The sequence below is a fragment of the Cnephaeus nilssonii genome, assembly GCF_951640355.1.
Source record: "Cnephaeus nilssonii genome assembly, chromosome: 13".
NCBI lineage: Eukaryota > Metazoa > Chordata > Mammalia > Chiroptera > Vespertilionidae > Cnephaeus > Cnephaeus nilssonii.
The window spans coordinates 60,878,713-60,906,452 of NC_137084.1; the positions used below are offsets into that span (position 1 = coordinate 60,878,713).

At 38.4% G+C, this 27,740-nt stretch overlaps 1 protein-coding gene and 1 pseudogene across 3 annotated transcripts in view; one reads left to right on the top strand and one right to left on the bottom strand.

The window, feature by feature from the left end:
• Nucleotides 1-1,555: 1,555 nt before the first annotated feature.
• LOC307110172 (syntaxin-8-like) lies at nt 1,556-9,005 on the top strand (annotated as a pseudogene). Its single transcript has 2 exons — nt 1,556-1,645; nt 4,503-9,005. The product of its transcript is annotated as a syntaxin-8-like (transcript).
• The window catches only part of MRE11 (MRE11 homolog, double strand break repair nuclease), a 79,084-nt gene continuing 58,659 nt past the window's right edge, over nt 7,316-27,740 (bottom strand). For both annotated transcript variants that reach the window (XM_079787937.1, XM_079787938.1), the window contains 5 exons: nt 27,309-27,392; nt 20,540-20,598; nt 18,142-18,209; nt 12,820-12,904; nt 7,316-10,169 (listed from right to left, as the gene is read on the bottom strand). In XM_079787937.1, the coding sequence (XP_079644063.1) occupies nt 10,116-10,169; nt 12,820-12,904; nt 18,142-18,209; nt 20,540-20,598; nt 27,309-27,392 (350 nt within the window). In that variant the 3' untranslated portion in view covers nt 7,316-10,115. The remainder of the gene's footprint in view (nt 10,170-12,819; nt 12,905-18,141; nt 18,210-20,539; nt 20,599-27,308; nt 27,393-27,740) is intronic.

The following is a 27,740-nucleotide window of genomic DNA, read 5'->3' on the forward strand; positions in this document are numbered from 1 at the left end:
AATAAGTTTAATTTAACTACTAATAAAGTCTTTGGCTTATTAGCTGTTTGCATTCCCAGTCTGTCATTTTTTTAATTCATGTCTTTTAGCCATACAAGGCAATTTGTCAATTTTTACCAACTCTTTAAATATGACCACACTCTATGTCCCAAAGGTTCACATGTAATAATTTATCTTAAAGGAACAAAGTAGCTATATTCATATTCATATACATATATATATATATATATATATATATATATATATATATATATATATATATAAATTTTTTTTTTTTCTTTATGCTGTTTAGTATTTTGGGGGTTTCCTAGAATTTTTTTTTTATAATGAGAAAAAATCTAGTAAATGTGATTTTGGGGAAAAACAAAATAGAAAAGCTTCCTGTGGGAAATCACTATTAAATAGATTTTTGGTTGATGGACACAGTAAACGTACTAAATCAATCCTGAGAATCCCAGTGGAAGTCCATTCTCAGTCTATCATCTATTGGATTTTATCTAAACCAATTAGAAGCCATTTACATTTTCAATATTCTCAAGCTTGATCACTAGCTCACCCATATTTACCACTCATTGTTTAATATGAATCCCTGTAAGCCCTCTGAAATGTTTCTCTCCAAAGGAGAGCCCTCCTCCAGGTTCACTCTGCCTGGGCCAGTCACCAACTTTAAACCCAGCTCACATTCTGCCTTGAACTTGGTCTTGCTTTTCTGTATGGTCCCTGTTTAAAGAGGCATAAGTTTCAGAGGCTAATGTTTTTACTTGTAAGGCAGGACATGCCTTGGTTATGGGAGACAGTGTGGTGATGAAGAAAGAAGGCAATTTGGATTCAGATGGAATTCGATTTCAATCTTAGCTCTACCATTTATTAGCTGTGTGAGCTTGTGCTTACTCCTTACCTATACAAAAAATAATGCCTACTCTGCAGTGTTGTCCTGAAAATTAAATAATGATTACACACACACACACACACACTCTTAGCCTAGCATAGAATAGCAATTCAATAAACAGTTCTCGTCTTCATTTTCCTCCTTTCCTCATTCCCTAAAAATCATTGAAAGAAACCTTTATTTTTAAATATATTTTTACTGATTTGAGAGGAATAGATAGAAATATCAATGATGAGAGAGAATCATTGAATAACTGCCTCCTGCACACCCCACACTGGGGATCAAGACCGCAATCCAGGCATGTGCCCTGACCAGAGGTCGAACTGTGACCTTCTGATTCATAGGTTGATGCTCAACTACTGATCCACAGCAGCCGGGCTCCTCATTCCCTTTATAGCATCAGCTGCATCTAATGAGAAAGGACCTCTGCAGAATACAAGGAAATGGCTGTGTCAGGCAGCTGGAAGGAAAGTAGTGGGTGGGGAAACAGAGGGTTGGGTAGGAGAATCAGAACTGGAAGAAAACCTGGATTGGGTGTTTTGTAAATGTAGGCAAAGTTTCAACAGATGAGGGAAAAAGACAACATGCACTTTAAATAGGGTAGAGGGAGGGGAGGTGGATGTGAGGGGGGGGGCATAAGAAACATTACCCTCTCTTGAATGGGCCATGTCACAAATGGGCAAAGGAACATTAAGCCAAGTAAAGGAGGTTGATAACATTTCAGGTAAGAAACGGAAAGATTCTAGCAAGGAGAGGGTATCTTCCTAATCTCACAGAGCAAGTTTCAGTTTCTTTTTTTTAAATTACAGTTGACATTCAATATTAGTTTATATTAGACTCAGGTGTACAAGATAGCAGATAGAAATTTATATAATTTATGAAGTGATTCACCCAATACATCTAGTATACCCTATCTGGCACCATACATAGTTATTACAATACTAGAGGCCCGGTGCATGGATTCGTGCACCGGTGGGGTCCCTTGGCCTGGCCTGTGCCCTCTTGCAATCTGGGACCCCTCAGGGGATGTCGGACTGCCAGTTTTGGCCTGATCCCCATAGGCCAGGCCAATGGACCCCACCGGTGCACAAATCCGTGCACCGGGCCTCTAGTATGCATATAAGATCTTTGGTTGTTAATCGCTTCCCACCCTTCCCCTCCCCTCTTCCCTCTGAGATTCATCAGTCTGTTCCATGTTTCCATGCCTGTGCGTTGAGCATCTGCCCTCTGGTGGTCAGTGCCCATCATAGCTACTGGTCGAACGGTTGCTTAGGCTTTCATATATATATATATACTAGAGGCCCGGTGCATGAAATTCGTGCACTGGAGGGGTGTCCCTCAGCCCAGCCTGCACCCTCTCCAATCTGGGAACCCTCGGGGGATGTCCGACTGTTGGCAGTCGGACATCCCTCCCACAATCCGGGACTGCTAGCTTCTAACCACTCGCCTGCCTGCCTGCCTGATTGCCCCTGCTTCTGCCTGCCAGCCTGATCACCCCCTAACCGCTCCCCTGCCAGCCTGATTGACACCTAACTGCTCCCCTGCTGGCCCAATCGCCCCCAACTGCTCCCCTGCCAGCCCGATTGCCCCCAACTGCCCTCCCCTGCCGGCCCAATTGCCAACTGCCCTCCTCTGCCAGCCCGATCGCCCCCAACTGCCTTTCCCTGCTGGCCTGGTCACCCCTAACTGCCCTCCCGATGGCCTGATCTCACCCCCAACTGCCCTCCCGTGCCAGCCTGATGGCCCCTAAGTGCCCTCCCCTGATCTTGTGACTACATGGGGGTGGCCATCTTGTGATGATGTGATGGCGAGACGCCACCTAGGCTTTTATTAGTATAGATTACAGTATTATTGACTATATTCCCTGTACTTTACATTCCTGTGACTATTTTGTAACTACCAATTTGTACTTCTTAATCCTTTCATCTTTTTCACACAGCCTCCCAATCCCCTCTCCCATCAGGAAACCATCATTTTGTTCTCTGTATCTATGAGTCTGTTTCTGTTTCATTTTGTTCTTTAGATACCACATATAAATGAAATTATATGGTATTTGTCTTTCTCTGGCTTTTCACTTAGCATAATATTCTCTAGCCCCATCCATGTTGTCACAAATGGTAAGATTTCATTCTTTTTTATGGCCAAGTAATATTCCATTGTATATACATACCACAATCGTCCACTGACAGGCACTTAGGTTGCTTCGATATCTTGGTAATTGTAAATAATGCTGCGATAAACATAGAGGTACCTATATCTCTTCAAATTAGTGTTTTAGATTTCTTTGGGTAAATATCCAGAAGTGGAATTGCTGGGTCATAAGGTAGTTCCATTTTTAATTTTTGAGAAACCTCCCCATAGTGGCTGCACTAATTTGTAATACCACCAACAGTTAATGAGGGTTTCCTTTTCTCCAATACTTGTTGTTTAATAAATGATGTTGGAATACTGGACAGGTACATGCAAAAAAATGAAACTAGACCATCTTCACACAGCATATACAAGAATAAACTAAAAAAAAAAAAATTAAAGACTTACTATAAGACCTGAAACCATAAAACTTCTAGCAGAAAATAGGTAATAAACCTCTGACACTGTCCTTACTAATGTTTTTTTCTGATATATCTCCTTGGGCAAGGGAAATCAGAGAAAAATAAATAAATGGGACCACATCAAACTTAAATAATTTTTCACAGCAAAGGAAACCATCAACAAAATAAAAAGACAACCTATTGAATGGGAGAATATATCCCAATGATACATCTAATAAGTAGTTAACAGCCAAAACTTATAAAGAATTCATCAACTTAACACGAAAATCAAATAAACAACTAAACCAATTAAAAAATGGGCAGGGGGCCTGAATAGACATTTCTTCAATGAGAATAGATGGCCACTGTCATTAATCATCAGAAATGCAAATTAAAACCACAATGAGATATCATCTCACAACTGTCAGAATGGCTATCATCAATAAATCACCAAAATCAGTTTCTTTGGCTATCAATCTAGTCAAGCCTGGGAATGAGATCAGGTATAAAGTAAATCAACTACAACTTGACAATAGTTCAGAATTATAACCAAATTGAAACTAGACAGTTATTTTTGATAAATCTTGTATTAGGTCACAGCAGTATATATAATTATAAAATACACTTGAAAACTTGTAGAGCCAAGAATTACTAAGACAACCTTGAAAAAGAAAATTATGGTAGATAAAAAGACTCATTATAAACCTACAGTAATTCATTCCAAATAGAGCAATGGAGCAGACTAGAGTCCAAAACCAGATCTGTACATATGTAGTCTCTTAATAAATGATTATATGATAGCCTTCCAAGAAAGAATGTGTCTGCAGTGTCGGAGAGGGACTCAGCACAGGGATCCAGGCAGCTGGCCCTTCAGCTCTCTCGATAGAGCCACAAACCCCAGTGTCTCCTCACAGGACTCTAGTCCACTCTGCCCTCCCTCTGCTGGAGGCCAGGGTTCTCCACATATGATTCCACTTGCCAAAAAGCACAAGAGATTCCTGAGAAAATGCAACAACGAAACCAGTATGAAAGAAATGGTGAAAATACAACCAAGTTCCAGCCTGATGACAGGAGGGGTTTAGCGAGGCGTACCCAACCCCTGGCTCTCTGAGGAGCCAGGGGAGACCACAGGCTGGGGTTTTGATGAAATCTGGCAACAGCAGCAGAAAATCATCCAAGGACACAGGCCTCAATGCCCTTCCTTCCATCATAAGTCGCCAAAGACAAATGGAGCAAGAGATTGGGAATGAGCTGAATGAACAAAATGAGATAATGATGACCTTGCCAACCTGTTGGAGGAACAGGAGAGAGACTGCACTGAAACCAGGCAGGTGAATATGGTGGACAGAAAATCAGCACCTTGTGGGACGACAATGGTGATTTTATTGCTGCTCATGGCTAATGTGGTCCTTGCAGTCTGGCCTACCAACTAGTAGCAACAAAGGAACCACCAGCTATAACACCTGCCAATGATGGAGAACAGCTCAGCACCCTTGGGATACACAAAAGCTGCTCTCAATACATTGCCTTAAAGCTCTGGGGAGAGAGAGGGAGGGAGAGAGAGGGAGAAAGATGGAAAGAATTTGCAGAACAGGGGAAAAGGACAGTCACTTCACCAAATACTGCTGGGCAAGTGCATCTCCATATGAAACAGGATGAAACAAAATTCCCATCTCACACCACACATAAAAATCAATGCCCAACGGGACTGTAGAGTTCACTGTGAAAGGCCAATCAGATGAGCTTCTGGAAGAATTTCTTTATGATCTTAGGATGGAAAAATAGTTTTCTCAAATAGGACACAAAACATTAATCATTGATAAACTGGATTAAAATTAAGAATTAAAGACATATGAATTGAAAAGAAGTAAAAATATTTTTACTGGTGGGTAACATGAAATTATACCTAGAAAATCCTAGAGCATCAAAGATAAAACAAATTTAGACAATAGAATTCAGTAAGTTAGGAGGATATAAAATGAATGTAAAAATAGCTTTCATATGTAAAAATAATAACCAATTAAAAGACCTAATGGAAGAGAAAAACTCTAATCACAGTAGCAACATAAAAGACAAAATACTTAAGATTAAATTTGAAAAATGTTCAAAACCTCTATGAACACATTAAAACATTTCTGAAACACAAAACAGATGAATAAATGTAAAGACATCCTTTGTTCTTGGACAGGACATCTGTATGTCAGTTCTTGCCAATTTATACATTTAATGCAATCCCAATAAAAATACCAAAAAGCTTTGTTGTTGCTGGAGCTAGGAAAGTGATACTGAAGTTCATTTGGAAGAGAAAACATAAGAAAACAGCTAGGAAAACACTGAAAAGGGAAAATTATGAGGGTTGCTTAGTCCTATCAGACATTAAAACACGACACAGCCTCTATACTTAAACCTGTGCTGGTGGTCTGTGAAGAGACACACCAGTGGACCAGAAAGGAATAAAAGGATGGAGAAGGGAGTAAGATTTGAGTGCACATCTTTTTTTTCTTCTTTCTTTTTTAAAATATATTTTATTGATTCTTTACAGAGAGGAGGGGAGAGGGATAGGGAGTAGAAACATCGATGAGAGAGAAACATCGATCAGCTGCCTCCTGCACACCTCCTACCGGGGATGTGCCTGCAACCAAGGTACATGCCCTTGACCGGAATCGAACCTGGGACACTTCAGTCCGCAGGCCAACGATCTATCCACTGAGCCAAACCGGTTAGGGCTGAGCACACATCTTGAATGGTTTTGCTGCATCATATTTCTGGAAGCATATTAATTTTCTACATATTCAAAAAATAAAATAAAATCCTAGACTAGAGGGGGAAAAATGCTGTGTAAGAAATTACTTGGACAACTGACAAAATTGGAATATGGACTGTAGATTCAGTTCAAATCAGTTCACATGCATTAATAGGGTGACTGGAGTTACATGTATCAGCTTATTGTGGAGAAAATGCTGCTGTTTTTAAGTATCATAAACAAAACCCTTGAAACTAAGCAGGCACAGTGTGATAATGGTCCTTAATGCACTAGAGCTGGGCATCTGCACAGGAATCATCGGCACTGCAGTGGATTTGGAGGCAGGAGAGTGGGGCTGGGCCAACCAGCCCAGTACCCACTACATCTGTTCCAGCTAATCAACCATTATGTGCAGCCAATGGCTAAGAGCCCTTTGCAAATCACTCTACTATTTCTGACATCAAGGCACACATTAAATATTCTTATACTTGACCCAAATTGAGTGATAACTTTGAAATTACACATTGGAAAACAGTGTAATTACCCCTCAAAACAGACAAGGATGGTGCAATTAAAAGCTGATGTGGAAAAATCAGAATGTCAAGATAAACAGCAAGGTGAACATATATGCCTTGATATGCGGACTAAAATATCTGACTATACAATTTGGGGTTCTAATTCAACAATTAATTGAAGTCCAATTTTGTTAATAGTCATGCCAAAAGTAATTAGAGAAATATTTACTTTATCCTTGAGGGGTTATTTCTGGGGATAGGGTTACAGGGAAATATCCATGTTTTGATACATATTTCAATGTCTAAATTTTGAAGAATACGTACTGCCCTTACAATTTAAAAGCAACTAAAATCAGCCCTGGCTGCTGTTGCTCAGTGGTTAATCGGCCCAACCACCGAAATGTTGTTGCAGGTTTGATTCTAGGTCAAGGGCATGTACCTGGGTTGTAGATTCCATCCCTGCCCTGGATGTTTCTCTCTCTCACCTCCCTCCTTCCTTTCCATTCTCTCTAAAAAATCAATGGAAAAAATATCCTCAGGTGAAGATTAACAACAACAAAATAAAATCAGGTTTAGTGATCAGTCATGGCAAAGATACACAAATATCATCCATGGCAATTGCATGCTATCTGAACTGGCTCTCAGAGATCAACTAAAATCATAGTATTTTCAGATCTAGCTAATAAACATGAAGTTAAAAAATATTAGAAGGGAATGTGATAAGCAAATGATGAAATGTGTACATTTTTCATTCAAGAACATGGAAGCTCTCTAGACTCAAAAAACCAAATCTTTATTCTATAAAACCTTTATAATACTGTTAATGGTAGCTTTAAAAATGCCACAAAATACTATGAGTTAAGTATATGATAGATATGAAAAAAGACATCAGATTACACTGGGGGAAAGATATCTTTAAATATAGTACATTCAACAGAAAAAAAATTTTACAGTGGGAGACTTTTTAATTCAACCTTTCTAATAAAAGGTTTTTCTCTTTATCAAAACAGAACATTTCCTTCTTGAACCTATTTTATAATATGTAAAATTTACCAAACCAGCAATTCCCTTAGTAACAGACTGAGCCGGGTAAAACAGATAAAGCAATGTACATATAAGATTAGAAGGCAAGTTTTGGTATTACTGCATAGGGTGAGTATTATTGCATAGGTCTCAAATTTATTGCAAAACCACACTAACTTTTTTTTTTTTTTTTTTAATTTTAGATTTGCAGTTGCATCTTCAATCGGCCATCTACTGGTGGAAACACCCCCTTGTGGCAAAAGAAAGAGCTTCTGAATTACAGAAGTCAAGGCACTTGCTCGGAGAGCTCCCTCAGCCAGCTTCCCCACACAGTGACATCCCATCTCCTGAGCTGCAGAGATGCCCTAAGTGCTCACTTTATAATTATTTGTTAAGCCACATGATTTTTCCGTTGTTGTATTTTGCAATCTTAAAAGTTTAGAAAATGTATATGTACCTGAATTTAAAAATTACATGTCTACATGCTTGAATTTTCTAAGCACCAGTTCTATTTCCTAAAACCACATTGCATCCATAACCTTGTGAATGCACTATTGTATTTTTATGATAGGGAACAAAACACCAGAAAGAGATATACTCTCTGGTAAATGATGGAAGGATTTTTTCCCTCAGTATGTTTTCATTGCTGCTCTCAGCCTCCAAGAGCTATTGCTGATGCTCCCCAATTATCTGGAATCACCCCCCCACACCTGTACTAACATGTCTAAAACTGTCTCCAAGCCCTTAAATCGGACCCTATCGATACAGAACATCAAGGATATATGGCATATTTAACTGTGCAACAAGTTAATCAAAAGTTTTTCTTTCATGTTTCATTTACCATTATTTCCAGCAAGTGACACACTAGTGACTAATTCAAGGGAATTTTACCTCTCAGCTGTGTAACCACTTTTTCTTGGAGCTAACTGCATCGCATTTCGTGCCTCTTTCTGACTGTAGAGGAAGTTTTTATACAGGGAGAAAGCCTTCTTCTTTTTCCCCAGGACCCTGTCAGGATGCCTCAGTGGCCACCTCCCTCATGATGACCCTTACCCAAGCATGTCTCAGAGGCAGGCGAGAAGAGCCAGTAGTAGATGCTGGCCTGGGCAGGGGTCTGCCATCCAAACTAGCATCCATTCCATCATGGAGAGCAACCCTCGTTCCCATTTCACCTTGGCTTCACTCAAACACTTGGAATATTAAAGATGTGGGGAGAGGTGCCTGAGAATATTTCACAGTGCCTTCCGTTGACTTAATGATGCCTGCTAAAATAATCCTCATGCTCAAGTTAGAGACAATGTTTTTAAAGAAACTCATTAGAGTGCTACATCACAATTCTTTATCTAGGCCATTTCAGAGGCATAATAGAAAGGCAGCCACTATGCAAATGTTCTTTTATAATTGACACATTACAGGTCTGACTAAGCCAATGAACAGGAATACTGCTCAGGCAAGGGTTTGTTTCTGCATGGGACGAAATGTCAGGCTGCTGTACTGCCATCTACAACTTCCATAGGAGTCTTTAACTATAGCTGCATCACAGGTGAAGAGAAGGAATACTCTCAGGGGCCTTTTAACAGTTTCTTTTCCTCCTAGAAACAGATGAGAGAGATACAGAAAGAGAGAGAACCATAAAGAATGGAAAATAATGGAGAAAACTGCTACCACTCAAGGGGAACACAATCTTCTAAAATCTTTGCTACAACTGAAATAAAAAAGTCAGTAATCCTGGCTGATTGTTCTATTATTTAATACTAGTTTCTATCTAATTACTCAAGGTATGAGGTACATCTGAACCATTCGAACTCCCCGTGGCTAACACTACCACAAGCATTAAAAGAACACACCCAGTAACAAACAGCAAGCTCAGCACAGTTTCACATAGACTGTTTCACTTTCAGCAGATCGAGAATCTCTATAAATTATTAAAATTATAAAGAGGTTAAATTTATAAGATCTTTTTCTCAACTGCAGCTATATGTAACTGCATTAAAAGACTAACATAGTCTGACTGTGAAGCAGAAATGTATAATGGCATATTTATTTTAATCCTTACTCAAGATTAATATTTAAGCAACGTTCTCACTAAGACATACACTAATATATGTCAGAAAAATAACAGTCTAAATTTTATAGAGCATCTCCAGGTAATGTTAACAACCAGAATATAAAATGAAGGAAACCAAGGCTATATTATATGTCCTTGAGCTGGGATGTTTCTCAAGTAATGGACCCACTTCAGGAAATGATACTCAAAAATTAAAATTCTCATACATTAGTTTCTCTGTTAAGTACAACTCTTTCAAATTCTTCAGTTAACAGCAATACTTTAAAAATCTTCAACTGTATACTCTTAGCTTGTAACATTTTGATTTTTCCTGAATCTTGAAAACTTCAAAGTGCCATTAAATATATTATCTTCTGTTTCTTAAAGCACTAATGTTCATAAAAGGATCATCATCGTCGTCCTGAAATGACATACAAATGTTATTTTAGTGATGGCTGCACACTTCACTGAGACAAGATAGAAGTTCTTATGGCAAACCAATACCAGTAAGAATAATTTTCTCCTTTCATTTGTAGATGTTCATTTTTCTATTTCCTTTATAAATATGAATAATTTATCAATTTACGTTTTCTCTTCTTCCCTTCCTTATTAGTGATTTCACTGCTGAAATAAGTCCAATTATCCTTAGCAAGCATTAAGAATAAATATTTATCCTGGTATATGTGCGTACATATACCTACAATATTGACCATATACATTTCCCTCAGCTACTGACCTTAATAAAGGCTAATAAATATAAGCAAGCCAGAAAAAGAACTACTCCTCAAGTCATTTCTACTTGGTTTTTGAATAGGTATTTTTCATTTATATTTTCTTATTGGAGTCATCAATGTTTTGAAAACTCAGTCAAAAAAATAATGAAGCCACATCACATCACTCAGAAGTAGCTGTAATTGTTATTTCTCATTACTCATTTAGTGCCAGAAATAAACAGCTCCTCTCGGACCGATGCAAGGGAAAAACCTAGCAAAGTAATCTTTCAGATCTTTTTTGGAAAAAGAAATCAATAGAGTATTTCACTTTCAGAAAGTTCCATGATGCTGGCCTGCAGATTATATGCCTCATAAGAACAGAGAGGAATATCAGAGACTAACCAAGAATTTAATTAAAGAGAATGAAAACTAACAAACCTCAGATAAGACAAGCTACGTACTTTGATGATAAAATATTTAGTTGACTTTTATTATTCTACAACTAAATATTCATAGAAAGGCATTATTTTTCACAAATTTTTTATTTGTTACTTTTAAGACATTGATTAAAAGGAATAATTATTTGATGTTAGGCTTTGTTGGCTAAGTTAGCTATCTCTGGTGAGAAATAGGTGCCTTGAGAAATAAAAATTCGCTTTCATTAATTGATTCATTTCTGCTACTATCAAAGGCAGAACTTATTAATAAACCAGAGATAAATTCAAGTTGAAGTTTAATAGAGTATATGCTAATAATTCTTCTTTGCAGTTAGCATGAACTATATACATTTTTAAACTGTAACATGTAACCATTGGTATTTCTAGCAGCTTTGAGATTAACAAAGCAGTCAACAACCTCTCACTTTCCTCTTGGAGGCAACATGTTAGGTTTTAATTGGCAGACTGAGTTCAAGCTGCAGTTTTTCTCTGCAGCCTGAATTTGGTGAGTCTTCTAAAACCATGGCTGGGATACAGGGAACATGATAGCATCAGTGGAAGCTCAAAATAAAAGGGGGGAGTCACATGCTACAACTGGAATGAGCTTGGAGGACATTATGCTCAAATAAGCAGTCACAGGAAGGCTAAATACTGTATGATTCCACTTATATAAGTTATCTATCTAAAGTAATCAGATTCATAGAGATGGAAAGCAGAATGCTGGCTGCCAGGGGCTGGGGGCTGGGGGAAATGGGGAGTTGTTCAATGAGCAGAGATGTTCAGTTTGGGAAGATGATTGCGTTCTGGAGACCTGCTGCACAACAATGTGAAAATGCTCAACACCAGTGAATTGTACTCCTAAAAATGGTTAAGATGGTAAAGCTCTAGGTTAAGTGTTTTTACCACAATTAAAAAAAATGAATAAATGAAAGGGGTGGTCGGCTTAAGAGCAGCACCTTTAAACAATTCAACAAAAACGAGCAAAGGCCACTCAAATGGCAGCCCTGGAGGAGAGGGAAAGGCCAGCTCCTTCAGTCACATAGCTTTCATTCAACTTAGCTGAAACATATAAATAATCAGGAACAAAGTCCTGATTCTACCTCTTCCTTTCCCTTCTCATTTAAGTTAGATCAGATTTTATATTTTTCTGTCCCAGAAATATCTTGAACTGGAGTTTCTTCCCCATTACATCCTGCTATACGGCATTTCAGTCAATATCTGAACACCTCTGTGACAAGAAAATCACTACCCTATACCATCTCATATATGAAATGTGAGCAGTATATAGTGGGTACTTAATAAATTTGTATTAAAGTAACATTAAAAGCTTTTAGGCCCTGGCCAGTATGGTTCAGTGGTTGAAGCATTGGCCCAACACTCAAGGGTCTCAGGTTCGATTCCCGGTCAAGGGCAGGTACCTGGGTTTCAGTTTCACTCCCCACCCCGGTCAGGTGAGTGTGGGAGGCAACTGGTCAATTTGTCTCTTTCACCTCTCCCTTTCTCTCTATCTCTCTCCTTCCCTCCCTCCCTCCCTCTCTCTCTGAAAAGCAATGGAGAGAAAAAAAAATCTCCATGTGAGGATTTAAAAAAAAAAATCTTTCAGGATATCATTGCCATCATTTTTCTAAATATGAATGACAGAAGTTGAAAAAACTATTCTGATCCTATTGTTAACGGGGCAAATAAAATAAGAATTGAGTGAGTAAAATATTTTAAAAATCTGCAGGCCTTTTACATCTGAGGAATTTACATGATGAGCACTCAACAGATGCTACTTATTGACTCAATTACTAACTATACTTCAAAGAAAGGTTACCAATGAAATTATTTTTAAAAATAATTTCCAGCAACTAACTTAGCAGTCCTTGCTTAAATTTTATAAGCAACTAAAAATGAAGATTTAACGATATTACTTTATTACCTCATCTGATTCAAAATTGACCCCTTTAGCTGTTTGGCTCTGGGATGCGGGTTTGCTTGATGATGACGATGATGTGTTCGGCCACCTGAGGCAAAAACATGGGAAAAACAAAGAAAATGAACCAGAGAACTCAGCAAAGGTACCTTCTAACTAAGTTTTCCATTCTAGTAGTAGCCATTAATAAAAATGACCACACACTGCCTTTGATCTACATGAGAGGCAGTAAAAACTTAATGGTGAGAAACAGTCTCTGAGGCCAAGGTCTGAATTCCAGTTCTGCCATTTACTGAGAGCCTCTCTGTGCCTCAGTGTTCTCAACTGTAAAATGAGGATAATAATTTTTTCAAGACTAAATGTGTTAATATTCTTAAACAGTTAGATCAGTGCCTGACATATTAAGCACTACACAGATCCTTACTTATGTTATCATTATAGTGTCTATTATCATCCCCCACTCCTGCAAATTGTGGCAATACTGAAATATTTTTTCATTCAAATCTCAATTATGTTTCTATTACAGATAAAAGGATCTCAGGAAAGGCTCACCAATTCCTAGGGTTGCCTGTTTGTATTATTCATGTTCAATGCAAACCAAACAGCAAGTATTTACTGAGTACTTGCTCCTGGCCAGGTACTATGATAGGTCCTGGGAAATATCAGTGCACAAGAAAATCATGATTCTTACCCTCGTGAAGCTTAACTTGTGGTAGTGGAACTCATATTCCTGGGTCTTTTTATTAATAAAAATGTAAGTCACCCTAGCTCAGGGGCCAGCAAACAATGGCTAGTGGGCCAAATCCAGCCCACCAGTGAGCTAGGAATGTTCACATTTTGAAACAGTCACATTTAAAATGGCTATCTAAGTACCTATATAATATCCTCGATTTTTGCCTCTTGGTCTGCAAAGCCTAAAATATTTACCACCTGGCCCTTTAAGAAAACATTTGCTGCCCCGCTGACGTGGCTCACACTCAGGTTTAGCACTGATCTATGAACTGGAGGTCACGGTTCGATTCCCGGTCAGGGTACACGCCTGGGTTGCAGGCTTGATTCCCAGTGGGGGACATGCAGGAAGCAGCCGATCAATGATTCTCTCTCATCATTGATGTTTCTATCTTTCTCTCCCTCACTCTTCTGAAAGCAATAAAAATATATTTAAAAAACCAAAGAAATTTTTGCTGATTCCTGTCTTAAGTGAAAACAGTGTTTGTGAATTCTTAGCTAACTCTGGGATGCTTTGGGATGTTATTCTGCCAAAATAAATATGTCTGAAGCTCTTCTCTGGACAAACAGGTTGAGAATCAAGAGGTCTTACGTCAGAAGGAATCAGAAACATCACAGGTTCTTATGCACAAAAGTAAAGGACAGGAGGATTTGTCAAGCTTTAGGGGTAGAGGATCAAGGAATTTATCAACTGATCCATCTGAGGAGTCTCCATCTCTCTGTACTTGATATAAGCAGGCAATGGTTAATTGCTCATTTGTTTCCATCTGTGCCAGAGAGGAGCAGATCATCAAAAGCATAAAGCATGTGCTCAGGTGACCAGATCCTGTTGAGGATTTGGGGGAAGGTGGAGGAGGTTATGGAAAGAAACACCCACTGAGACCTGACTCTGGTTTCTGATTTCTCCCTAGACAAATAACCAAGGCTCATTTGATCACATCGAGAGCCCTAATTCTGTATCAGAGTTCTCCAGAGACCTAGAGACCTCACCTGTGACAGACCCCCAGTCCCCAGAAACCAACGGTGAGAAGGGAAAGAAATGGTTATACTGTTTTGATTGTAGGGTTGAATAAACGGGCTTCTGTCCCAGATGTCAAAAGATAGTGTTTGATTTGATTAGCCTCATGTGTGGCTCAAAAATAAGGGATGGGTTGTATCAAATTGAGAGCCATCTATTAGAATCCTGTCTAGAGATGGTCAGCCAATAAGTCAGGTGCAGCAGTGCTATAAGCATAATATTGAACTGACCTTAAGCTGTGCCTGACACATAAACAGTATCCCAAAAATGTTAGTTATCCCACTGCAAGGCTTAATAGAACCCCCTCAGTCTCTCCTCCTCCAGCTGGCCAAATGGAGCCAGGTCTTCTCTGGCTTGCTGCTTTAAGGAGAGGGTGGTTAAAATCTGCCAGTATCAAATCTGAAAGGGTCCTCTTAGTCCCAGTACAACAATGGCAGAGTTTGGAACAATTTTTCCAGGGAAAATCAGGCTTTCCATTGCCCGTCCGGCAGAAGGGACTTTTACAGCTGGAAATTATTTCCTTTTTAAACTTAACTTCCAGAAATTATTAGTGCTGTTACTGCTTACCACTCTTCATATCACTCTTGTTCTATTTCCCTGGCCTTTTATTTATTTAATAAACACTCATATCGTTGTTACTATGTGCCAGTTCCTGTACTTCATGTTGCTAGGGGTGTGAAAGTGCTTACAAAACCACAATCATGGGCAATTGACGAGGTAGAAAAACTGTTGCTGATCTGGATAAATGAAAAGCGGTTAGCCAGTGACAGCCATTTCCAACGCAGTGAAATATGAACAAGCGAAGATGCTGTGTGCTGATCTGAAAGACACCCCTGTAGCGAGTGCTGAAAGTGATTCCTTTAAGGCTAGTAGGGGTGGTTCGATACATGTAAGAAGTGTTTATAGATTAAGCAGTACATTAGACACCTACTGTATATTAGAAAGGTTAAAACAGGGACTTATTTGGGGGTTTGAAACAGATTAATTCAATTTACATTATTTCTAATGGGGAAAAATGATTTGGTTTACGAACAAATTGCTTCTTGAACAGCCTTCCAAAACGAATTAAGTTTGAGAACTGAGGTTCCACTGTAATTTAAAAAACAGCCTAAAATTGTACCATTCAGTTGCTGTCATCAGAAACACAAGTCTGCAAGGCTGAAGTCAGATTTCTTGCCAGAATGTTAATTTATAACTGCCTCGCATCATTTAAGTGATTCTTATTGCTTGCACAACAATCTGAGAGCTTGGTCTGTTGTGTTAAGAAGCAAGAGCAGAGACAAGTTCTGGAGCTGAATCCGCGGCCATGTGGTTGGGTGACCTTAGGTAAGTTACTTAGCCTACCCTCTTCACTGTCTACAAAGGTAAAATGGGGTAAGATAGTAGTAGCTATATCTACTTCCTGAGGTGGCTGTGAGCTCCAAATGAGCTAATTCAAATGGAAATGATGAGAACAGTGCCTGACACATAGGAAGTGCTAAATAACTCAGTTATTACCACCTCATGAGTAAACAAGAAGTCAACAGACATTTTACTGGAAAGTAGACAACCCAAAATGCTAATAAAATCAAGGTATTTTTCCTTTAACAGCCTTAAGTATATGTCAAACATAGTAAGACAGCATTTTCTTTAGTTCTGGTAATAAAAAATAACGACCTACACAAGCTGAACTATATTCTTCTCAACTATATTCACTACTGGAAAACAAAACAGAAAGCTAGCCCTGTTTTGTTTTTTTTTTGCTTGTGTGTGTTTTAATTTACAAAGACAAGAACAACCAAGTAAGTACACAGAAAGGAACTTCCTTCGATAGACTGAGTTATGCTGATATTCTTCCAATAAATCTCTCAGCAAGAGCTAACTACCTCAATTATCCTCAACTACCTACCACAACTACACAAGCTGACCTGCATCTGAGCCCACCTCGGTACTTTTTTCACTCTTTCTGCAAAGGCCAGCACTGGATTCGGCAACTCTGTATTCTCCTTGGTTTTTCTCATGTCTTTCTTGTTGCCTCTTCTACTCTACCTACACTCTAAAGGTTGTTACCTCAGGATCAAAGCATAAACTCTCTTTTCTCTCTACATTCTCTTTCAAGGTGATCAATCCATTCCAGTGACTTTACATATCAAGTTACAAGCTATTGAGAGGTAAATACAGGCACCATTCAAACCTCTTATCTGAGTTCTGGAGTCTTATATCCAATCATCTATACCCTCCCTTCATATAAATTTCACAAGCATCTTAAAGTTTCCACGTCTAAAGTTATTCCATCTTTCTATCCCCAGCTCCTAGCATTGGGTTTAACTGAATAAAAAGTGGATGTGGAACTATACGTACCAATTTTTCTAACATCGACCTTTAATTCACATAAACCATATAATCTCACATCCACAGAATGAAAATTGGTTCCCAGGAATGGAGGTGAAAATCTTAGATGTTACAATGGTTTTTGACTCTCTCAAGCTCAATCCTACCCAACAAAATGTCATTCTTTAGTATTTAATTTCTAAATTAAAATCATTTTAATTTAAATCAAATTTAATTTTCATCCTTAGCTAATGAAAAAAAAAGGTTAAGATCATGAAAAAAAAGTTTGAGACACATTGAGGTAGAGCTTTTCCCTCGATCTCCCCGATTTCTATAGCTCTTGCTCATGTCATTACCATCAGCTGTCATTTTCCACCCCACTAATCCAAGTAATTCCTATCTTTGAAATCGCAGGTAATTTTACTCCCTCTATTAATATTACTCCCTGCTTCTTCTATGAGAGTCTGCACTGCTTGCTCCTCTTGCTGAGAGCCTGTTTGCGCTCAGACCTAGTTTGTGTAATAAAACTCCAAATATAATTACGTGCTGACTCAATCATCCCTTAATGGATTGGAATGTGTTCATCTCTCTTTTCCACTATAATTTGTTGCCTGAAAGCAGTAAGCTTATTAAAACACTTACGTCCCCCATCAGACCTAATATAATGCTCACACAGAAAATAAATATTAAAAAACTGTTGACGATTTTCGTAAGTAAAAATTTTCATTAAGTGAGCTTTAGTTAAAACAGCACTCATCTAAAATGTTAACACACAGAAGAAAATAGTGATACTGAACCAAGTCAAGCCTTTGGGTAAGAGGCAAAACCCAAAAAGGACAAAAAAGTATGTAAGTACTCTGAGGGCAGAGAAAGTCCACGTGATCCTCTCTTCAGTGGTTAGCATAGCATCCTGTATAACTCAGTATATAAAGATATGATGATGAAGAGAATTTGAAATCAAGTATTAACAAAAGGCAAAACTATTTTCTGTTCACTGGGGAGAACATAGTACTCCATCAAGAAAATCAGTGGCTAATAAAGACAGAAGGAAACAAATTACAGTCATATAAATTTTCGGTGAAAATACTTGTAATAATGCTGAATCGCTTCTTTGAAATAGTCCTTGGGTCTATTTTTCACTTCTCTACATTCTTGACTAGTTGAAAATAAATCTGTTAAACATCTGTGGCATATTAATATGTATTAGTAAAATTCTAGATAACTTTTAATTTTTTCAAATGTTTGTTTTTGTAGGAAGTCACTGTACCTACCTTTGATCTGCTCTTGAAGTGGTAAGAAACAGGTCTTCTTCTACATCAGAGTCATCCACCTCAATCACCTCAGTGGGAGAGAACAAAGCAACAAATGGGAATAGAAATTTAAATTTAAAATAAATAACTGAATCTCAAGTTGTTTTTTTTAAATATATAAAAACAGTCAAAATAAAGGAGGCAGAAATCATGTAATGAGCAACTATTAAAACTAAAGCTCAGCCTGGCCTCCCCAATGTCCCTCTTCCTTTCACAAACAGTATTCTATACATGTGTGACTTCACTTCTCTCTAGGCCACCAGGGCAGCTGGGTACCTAGAGGAACATGCAGCTGGCCTGCTGAATACTCACAGAGGGTCATGTGCAGACAATGCCCTGTGATTCTCTTGGGTTCTAATGAGTTCAACCATCAGTGTTCGAGCTCAAATTTTAAACGAGGAGTAAGACTGGGTGGGAAGTGCCAGATATCTATCTTTCTGTTGCATTTATTCCTGTTAAATACAATTGGTTGGCTCTAAGCCCCAGTAAAAATATTTGTGATTCTTGATTCTAACATCCAAAATGCTACTCATTCATCTACATTTTGTGTTATCTTGACACTTAATACACACATTTGCTATGTCTTCACCTAACGTAAAGCCAAGGACAAAATACTGAAAAGATAGCACCTGAGACCTCACCCTTGAGATTGACATTCAACTATTTATTAATCAAAAGTCATTAAATGCAATTGTACAAGCAGCTATGAATTTAGTCAATACTCCTGCATTCTGTTCATAAAACTATCAGAAGATTGTCTTATGTGCTTTGAAGGAATTAAATGCATTCAACAGTCACCTAATATGTGTAACCTCAATCAAAAAAATGAAAAAGAAAAAAAAAAGCTGTTTTGGCATGACTTGTTCTTTTTAAACTCATGTTCTTGCCTGAAAATAGAAAAATCTAGATGGGAAAATACCTTGAGAACATGATGATAACTTTTTTAGATATGATCTTGAAACATGAGCAGGCAATAGTTGATTAAAAAGAATGAAATAAAGCTCAGGATAAAAGTTATTTAGCACTAGTACACCCACATATAAGTGAATAATAGAAAGAAGATGGGGAAAAAAAGGAAGAAGTTAAGAGATAAAGAACAAGATTACAATCAGGACAGAGAAGAAGTTTTCTGCAAATTGTAGTAGTCAACTGTGCCAGGTACTCGAGAGATGAAAAAGAATAAAAATTTCCCAAACAATATGGCTCAGTGGTTGAGCATCGACCCATGAACCCATCACTGGTTCAATTCCTAGTCAGGACACATGCCTGGGAGTTGCAGGCTCAACCCCTAGTAGGGTGTATGCAGGTGGCAGCTAATCGATGTTTCTATTTCTCTATCCCTCTTCCTTCCTCTCTCTTTAAAATCAATAAAAACATTTTTTTTTAAAGAAAAGAGTAAAATTTTAGAAAAAGCTGTTGAGGCAGTATGATATAGAGCAATGAGTCTCAATGGGCAGTGGTTTTTAACCCCCACTCACATCCCATAAACATCTGGAAATGTCTGGAGACATTTCCGATTGTCAGAACTCAGTGGGTACTACTGGCATCTAGTGGGTACAGACTGAGATGTTGCTAAACATCCTACAATGTGTCCCTCAAAACAAAGACTTATCTGGGTCCAAAATGTCAACAGTGCCCTGGCTGAGTAGCTCAGTTGGTTAGAGCATTGTCACCTGATCTGGGCAAATACAATAAGCAATCAATGAATGCACAAATAAGTGCAGCAACAAACTGATGTTTCTCTCCCTTCTTCTCTCTCTAAAAATCAATAATTTTTTTTAAACCTCAACAGTGCTGCTGCTGAGAAACCCTGATATAGAAGGAAGAGCACTGGCCTGGAGTGAAGACTTGCAAGTGACCTAACAAGAGAGTCAAGCCCACACTGGATTCTTGTTGGAAGGCAAAGGACAAGCAGAGGCCTATGTTATATCTAGAACTGAACACAGAAGTCTTTAGACTTCAACATTTTAGTTGCTTGAATCTAGCTTTAGCCATTAAGGCACAAGTCAGAGTTATGAGAATATACGCAGCAAAAGGAAGCCTGCAATAAATAAAACCTCCATCTGAACTGAGCATACTTCTAAATTAGTATTTCATGCATGGGTTCATTTGTTTCAACACTGTTATCCTTAAAAATATTACTAGATGCAGACATTTATGGATTTCTAATCATGTGATCTATTATTTTTTAAAAAAGAGAAACAAAAAAATCCTAGAAGCCCTGTATAGATAATTAGTAAAGTTCTCTCCAGCTTTAATGTTCCACAGGTTTTCTTTTATTTACTTTGACAAAGAATAGACAATTTGTAATTCAGAATACACAAGTTATTAAACACAACTATATAACTTTTTTTCTTACCTCTGAATAATTCTTAGTAGCAACATTTCGTGAGGGCTGCTGTCTTGTAGATTTAAAGGCTATAATGAAAAAGATGAAATATCCATTATGTTGTTCTTAAAATAACTTAGAAAATTTTTCACATTTCTTTAGCTAAAGATTTTCTAACTCCTATCTGCAAAAACTTGTGATGCCTAATTATAAAACTATTTAAATTTTTTTAAAATCTGAAGGGAGGTGCAATTATGTTAAAATAAATCAATGCCTTGCTGCCAGGTTCATATGATTTTTCAGCTCATTGAAATACAGCAAACAAGCCATGCTCATAAAGACACCTATGATAAAAATATTTTATAGATAAACTAGAGGCCCGGTGCACGAAATTCGTGCACTTGGGCTCGGGGGTCCCTCGGCCTGGCCTGCGCCCTCTTGGAATCTGGGAGCCCTCGGGGGATGTCTGACTGATGGTGTGGGGAGTAGGCCCTAAGCCATCAGTTGGACATTTTTAGTGCTGCTACAGAGGTGGGAGAGGCTCTTGCCACCGCTGCTGCACTTGCCAGCCATGAGCCCGGCTTCTGGCTGAGCAGCGCTTCCCCTGTGGGAGCGCATTGACCACCAGGAGGCAGCTCCTGCATTGAGTGTCTGCTCCCTGGTGGTCAGTGCGCGTCATAGTGACCTATCAGTCAGCCTTTGGTCGATTTGCATATTAACCTTTTATTATATAGGAAGGAGGATACCTGAAGAATGAAATCTGATAATTTAACAAACTGAACTCCAAATATATCATAGGTAACTCTCCTAATGTCTCCCTTCTCTTATGGGTGGCAATCCCCTTCCCTGTGGCTATGTTAGAAGCTATGGTTCCAGTAAGAGCTTTCTTATTCGCCCCTCCTTTGGTAACCATATTCAGTACCTAAGAAATAGTCCAGAGGGGAATTCTGGAGAACAGCTTATCTTTTATTCCATGATAAAACTTTCCTTTGAATCCTTACTTTTTAACTTTATAAACTTGGTTAGAAACATGAAGCTTAGTAAACCACAGATTTTTTCCAAGTCCCAAACTGTGATATTATGATTTTACAATAAGAAATACACAAGGTGGGCAAATGAAGGTTAATAATAATAAAAAATAATAATTAATAAATAATACAAGAATAAACTTCTTTGCCTGCTCACAACTGTAATCCCACTCCTGTGCATCCCTGTATATTTAGCTTTGTCCCTATTTCTGGCACAGAGCTCCTAAAACCCTTTGAACTTCCTAAAGGGTGAGATCCCTGGAGGTATCTTCTCTTACGTTAATTTGATGACTTTAGGACTGCATTTAAAGTTGGAGGCTGGTTGCCAGGGAAACTAATCTTGAATAGAGAGCTAGAATTTCAGTCCCATTCCCTGATTTCTGGGGAGGGGAGATGGGCTGGAAGTTGTATTTACCACCAATGGCCAATGATTTAATCATGGTACCTGTGTAATGAAGCCTCCATTAAAACTCAAAGGAAGGGGTTCGGAGGACTTCTAGTTGGGGAACCAGACCACTTCTGATACTGTTATAAGTTAATTAATTAACAGAAAAGGAGCAAAGGAAAGGCCAGATAACACAGGCATGCCATTTGTACAGCTTTGCCAGAAAGCTGCAGTTTTTTTTTTTTTAAATATATTTTATTGATTTTTCACAGAGAGGAAGGGAGAGGGATAGAGAGCTAGAAACATCGATGAGAGAGAGACATCGACCAGCTGCCTCCTGCACATCTCCCATGGGGGATGTGCCCGCAACCAATGTACATGCCCTTGACCGGAATCGAACCTGGGACCTTACAGTCCGCAGACCGACGCTCTATCCACTGAGCCAAACCGGTTTCGGCCAGAAAGCTGCAGTTTAATGCTCTCCATATCTGTTCCCCAGAGATGCTGGGGGAAGGGACTGGATAAGGAAAGAACAGATGCATGCCCAGTGAGGTCTGAATGACCAGTGAGGTCTGAATGAGGTAGCAAAGGTGATCACCTGTCAGTCACACCTGGGAACAGGTCATTGGCCAGAACAGGTGTGGCCACTGCAAGGGCACGAAATCTGAGATACATGAGCTCTTGAACAAAGGGAGTTCCCTCTTGCTCTCTTGAGACTCTTGTTGCAAGGGGTGTGCCCTCATACTCTGTACTCGCCCACATCCAGGTGGACCCTTCACACAATGGACTAACGGACTGTGACTAGTCTGATGCTACATCAGGGCCAGCTCCACCGTGGAATGGAAACGTGGGACACTGGCTTTGCTTCCAGCCACTGAAGCCCCAGCTGCACCTTTTCCAGGACTGGTTTAACAGAGATGGGACTTCTGAAACTGAGAAATATAACTTCACACAATTAAAATCACTCATTTGTAAGAACCCGACCCCCAGCACCCAGTGTGGAAAGGTAAACCCACTGCCACTAGCGACAGAGATTAGTGGGATTTTATAAGAACATATCCCCTGGCTGGTCCTCAAGTCATAATTTTACATTTAAAGTGATCTAAGACTAGTGGTAATCTTACAAGCCTGCCAAAATAAAAATGAATCTTCTCTGAAGGAAGAGATCTTCATCCAAGATGTCAAATTACTCTTACAGATAAGATGACAAAGCATGCAAGGAAAGAAGACACCACAAATGAGAAACGGCAATCAGAAATGGACAATAGAAAGAGGCCAAAGGTATTCAGATACTGGGTTATTAGACACAGAATACTATATATACATATATATATCTCCTTACTATGCACACACACAAAAATTAAAGCCAGACTTAAAAATATCTTCAGAGAATTTAAAAACTACTAAAAGTGACATAGCATATTTAGAAAGAACCAAATAGAATTTCCACTGCCTCTCCCCACCTCCAAAAAATGAAAAATTCAATGGACAGTTTTAAGAATAGATGAGTGAATTGGAAGACTGATCAGAAATAATTACTCAGAAAGGAGCACAGGAAAATAAAACAGAACTTTTTAACTTTATAAACTTGGTTAGAGAAGTTAAGAGTCATGAAAGAAGAGAGTGCAAAGGTCATGCACTGAGAAAAAGAATAACGTTGAGGTGATACTGAAGGGATAACAGTTAAGGATTTTCTAAAAATGATGAAAGACACCAATTCAGTTTATGAAACCCAATAAATCCTAAGGAGGATAATGAAGAATCCCCCCTCTAGATTCATAATTGAACTGCAGAACACCAAGGACAGTCAGCTGGAGGGGAAACAAACTTTTTTTTAAAAAAGCAACAAGCTTTTTTAACAATGGAAACCTGAAGACTCACTTTAAGTGATTAATTCTACCTACTGATGTCAAGAAGCTTCACATAAAACACTTAAAACCATGCTGAAAAAAAGAGAGTTTGCGCTAAGGTAAAGGTTGGTCATTTATAACACCTATGCCTACGTGTTGTTAACCAGTTTATGGTAGATTATATTTTATTAGCTCTACTTTTCTAACTCACTCTGTTTTCTCTCTTTTTTTTAATAGCAATAACAAGTGCCAGGTTTTTTGTTTTTACTCAGAATAATCCAATACGGCAGAGATTATTAGTCCCAATGTACATGGAAACATACCAGGAGAGTGACTGGCCAAGGTCACAAAGCTTATACATGGTGAACTCAGCCTAGATATTTACCATGCTGTCTTTTCTCTTTCTCCTTCTCTGCTTCTATCTTAAGCCTGCCAAGAACGGAACAGTACCTTTCTGGATGCCATTTCCTAAATGGTAATAAGACAACATGCTTCAGAAGTCAAAAGACCAGTATCTCAGCTGGCTCTCCCTAAATACTGAATAATCCTTGAATCGAAATACAGCAACAGACTTGATAGAAAGGCTCCTTAAGAATCATTTAATGGCTCTGTTATTTATATCCTTTCTCCAGTGTCAGTTTCCTCCAATAAATGGTGAAAACTTCTTCTGACGGAGGCACAGTTCACCTCCTTCTGAGCAGCTTCCTCCACCTCCACATTAATTGATAGGTTATTGTGTGTAATGCAAAGACTCTTCTGCTGAGAACCAGTAGGTAGGTTGCTAATCTTATCTTGCTCTGGAAGCTAGCACAGTGGTTAACTACTGGCTCTGGAGTATAAAGATTGTGAGATCGATCCAAGCTCCAGAATTTACTAGTTGTGAGACCCTCGGAAGTTGCCTCTTTTTTTCAAAGCCTCAGTTATATAAAACAGGAATAATTTAAATACAAGGGCCATAGAGCTGTTGAAAGGCATGGACTGTTTCATAAATATTAGCTTTTCTTAGTTGTTTTAGTGGTTTTATCAGCCTACGGCAAATTGCTTAACTCAATTCTCCCATTTATAAATGAGGGAATAGGCAAAGTTGTTCTTGTCTTCCAGGTCCATTTTATCAAATAATAAACTTAAATATCTGAATTGTTATAGCTTTTTCCATCTATCCTCATTGGGCTAGTAGTTATTAATCTGGACTCATGGAGGGATGCCATGGGTCTTTGAACCCTTTGAAATGGAGTGCAATTGCATCATGAGTATTATTTAACGAGAAGACATAGCTTTCATCAGATTCTTAAGACTCTATAACTCAAAATAGATTTATCATTGTTTTTTTAATGCTCACCTGAGGATATTTTTCCCCATTGCTTTTCAGAGAGAGTGGAAGGGAGAGAAGAGGGAGAAGGTATAGAAAAGGGGAGAGGGGGAAGAGAGAGAGAGAAACACTGATGTGAGAGAGACACAGTGACTAGTTGCTACTGGCTGCCTCCTGCACATGCCCAGACCAGGGAGGGGAGTAAACCTACAACTCAGGTACATGACCTTGACTGGGAATCGAACCCTTGACCCTTTGGTGCACGGGTCGATGCTCTAACCACTAAGCACACAGGCCAGGACATCAAAATAGATTAAAAATCACCACCTTTGGGACTATACAAGTCAAATCTATTTGATCTTTCATGATAGGACTTAATTTATGTAAAGGCTTGGAATTTTTCCCAGATCTGATATTCCAAGTAATTTCTACCATTTAAAAAATATATGGCTTGTCTTCTGAGTGATTATATATAGCTGGTATCCCTCTTGAAATAGTTCCAAAGATGAGCACAGTATTTTGGGCATATTGCATGCAATTCTGTGCACAGGGAGAACTTTCTTGCTTTAGAGATGTACAACTCCTGTTAATAATGCTTAAGAAGACACTATTACCAGTAGATTTGGATAGTTAGGTCAACCTGTAGAACTCTTACTGACCTAAGTCTTTTTGACTCAGGTTGTGGCTAATGTCACATACCTCTAAGAACTATTTTTTTATATCTGACTTCCTGTATATAAATGCATTTTATATTTACTCTTGCTAAATTTCATTTTGTGAGATTTAGTCCAACTCTTCATTCATCATAAATTAATCCTACCTATAAAAGTTATCTCCAATAAGAAGATAATATAAAAAATACATACGGATATACTCTGAATACTAGGGAGGAAAAAATTATCACCACCTATTTTGACCTGTATTTTCATATATCTGACTCACAACTTCAGCTGATCTCATAAACCAAACTATTTAAAATAGTTTATTAAATTTTTATATTGTTATTATTTAAAATAGTTTATCAAAATAGGTCCTGTTAGTCTGAGGATGATCTTTAGAACACAGACAGGAAATGAATTCAAAGAAACCTAACCATAATTTCCCTTAAATACAGCTCACATGACTCTATACTAACAGTAGAGACAAAAGCAGTATGAGGAAGGAAAGTAAACAATATATTAAGAAGCAGTTCCACCCTAGCCAAGTGGCTCAGTTAGTTAAGAGTGTCGTCCTATACACCAAAAAGGTTGCAGGTTCAATTCTTGATCAGGGCACATACCTGGGTTTTGGGATCGATCCCCAGTCCAAGGGTGTGTTGGAGGCAGCTGACTGATGTTTCTCTCAAATCGATCTTTTTCTCTCTCTCCCTTCCTCTCTCCAAACATATCCTCAAGTGAGGATTTAGAAGAAAAAAGAAGCAGTTCCTTCTCTCTTGAACAGTGTAGATATACTGACTTTTTCTGTCTTAATAACCCTTCTATAAAAGGAAAATAATCAAATTTGTCTAAAAGTAAGGAATTGTTAAAATTGCTTTTTAAAGTTTTTCTTTTGTTACTGTTTTTGTTTTTCCTCACCTGAAGAAATTTTTTACATTGATTTTTAGAGAGAGTGGAAGGGAGGGAGAGGAAAGGAGGAAAGTGGGGAGCAGAAGAGGGGGAAAGGGGGAGAGAGAGGGAGAGCGAGAGAGAGCGAGAGAGAAACATTGATGTGAAAGAAAAACATCGATTGGTTGCCTCCCGCACATGCCCCAACTGGAGCTGGGGATTGAACCTGCAACAGATACGTGCTCTTGACCGGGAATTGAACCCGAGACCCTTCAGTCCATGGGCCAATGCTCCAATCACTGAGCCAAACCGGTCAGGGCTATAATAATTACTTTTTAAAGTTCACCCTCTCCACAGACAATGGGGCGGTGAGGGCCAGGAGCGGGGGCGGGCTGGAGGGCATTGAGGAAAAAAGGGGACATATGTAATACTTGCAACAATAAAGAATTATTTTTTAAAAAAGGAAAAAATAAATAAATAAAACAGCTCACCCTCTCTAAGAGCTCCAATCAATGGTGAAAATATTTTAAATTAGCATAATTTATCCTGTGATTCTAACAGCCCTTCTGACTCCCCAGTGATGGCAACACAGAGGAATGAGATTTACTAAGGGGGTTTCCTATGTCATCCTCCGTTGAAATTTACATATAACGGCTAGATAATCATTTGCCATCTATACTCACCATCCAGAATAGACATATTTCTAGATGTTGACACAGTGGCCTTTGAACTTCTGCTTCGAGTAGAAGTCTCCAGACCAGTGCCTGCTGTGAGAACAATGAGCAGTCAACATACAGTCACATCAGCAGCCAAGGTTTTTTGAAACAACACCAAAATAAAATCTTAATGAAGTTATGTCAAAACATAACTTATGTTTAAAAAGCCAAAGACATACACAAGAAGAAACATCTAGCATTTGATCAGTCAGTTTTCAGAGACTATACTTCCACCATATTTGGCTAATACTGTTCCAATTAAAATTTAAGAAAAATTTCTCTAAATGTAAGGAAAATGATCAGAATCATCACTAGAAGATTAAGATTTGTCTCTCTGGATATTTTTAACTAAAGTACTATCCATTTTTCCTATGAAAAAATATGTAATAAAAATAATTT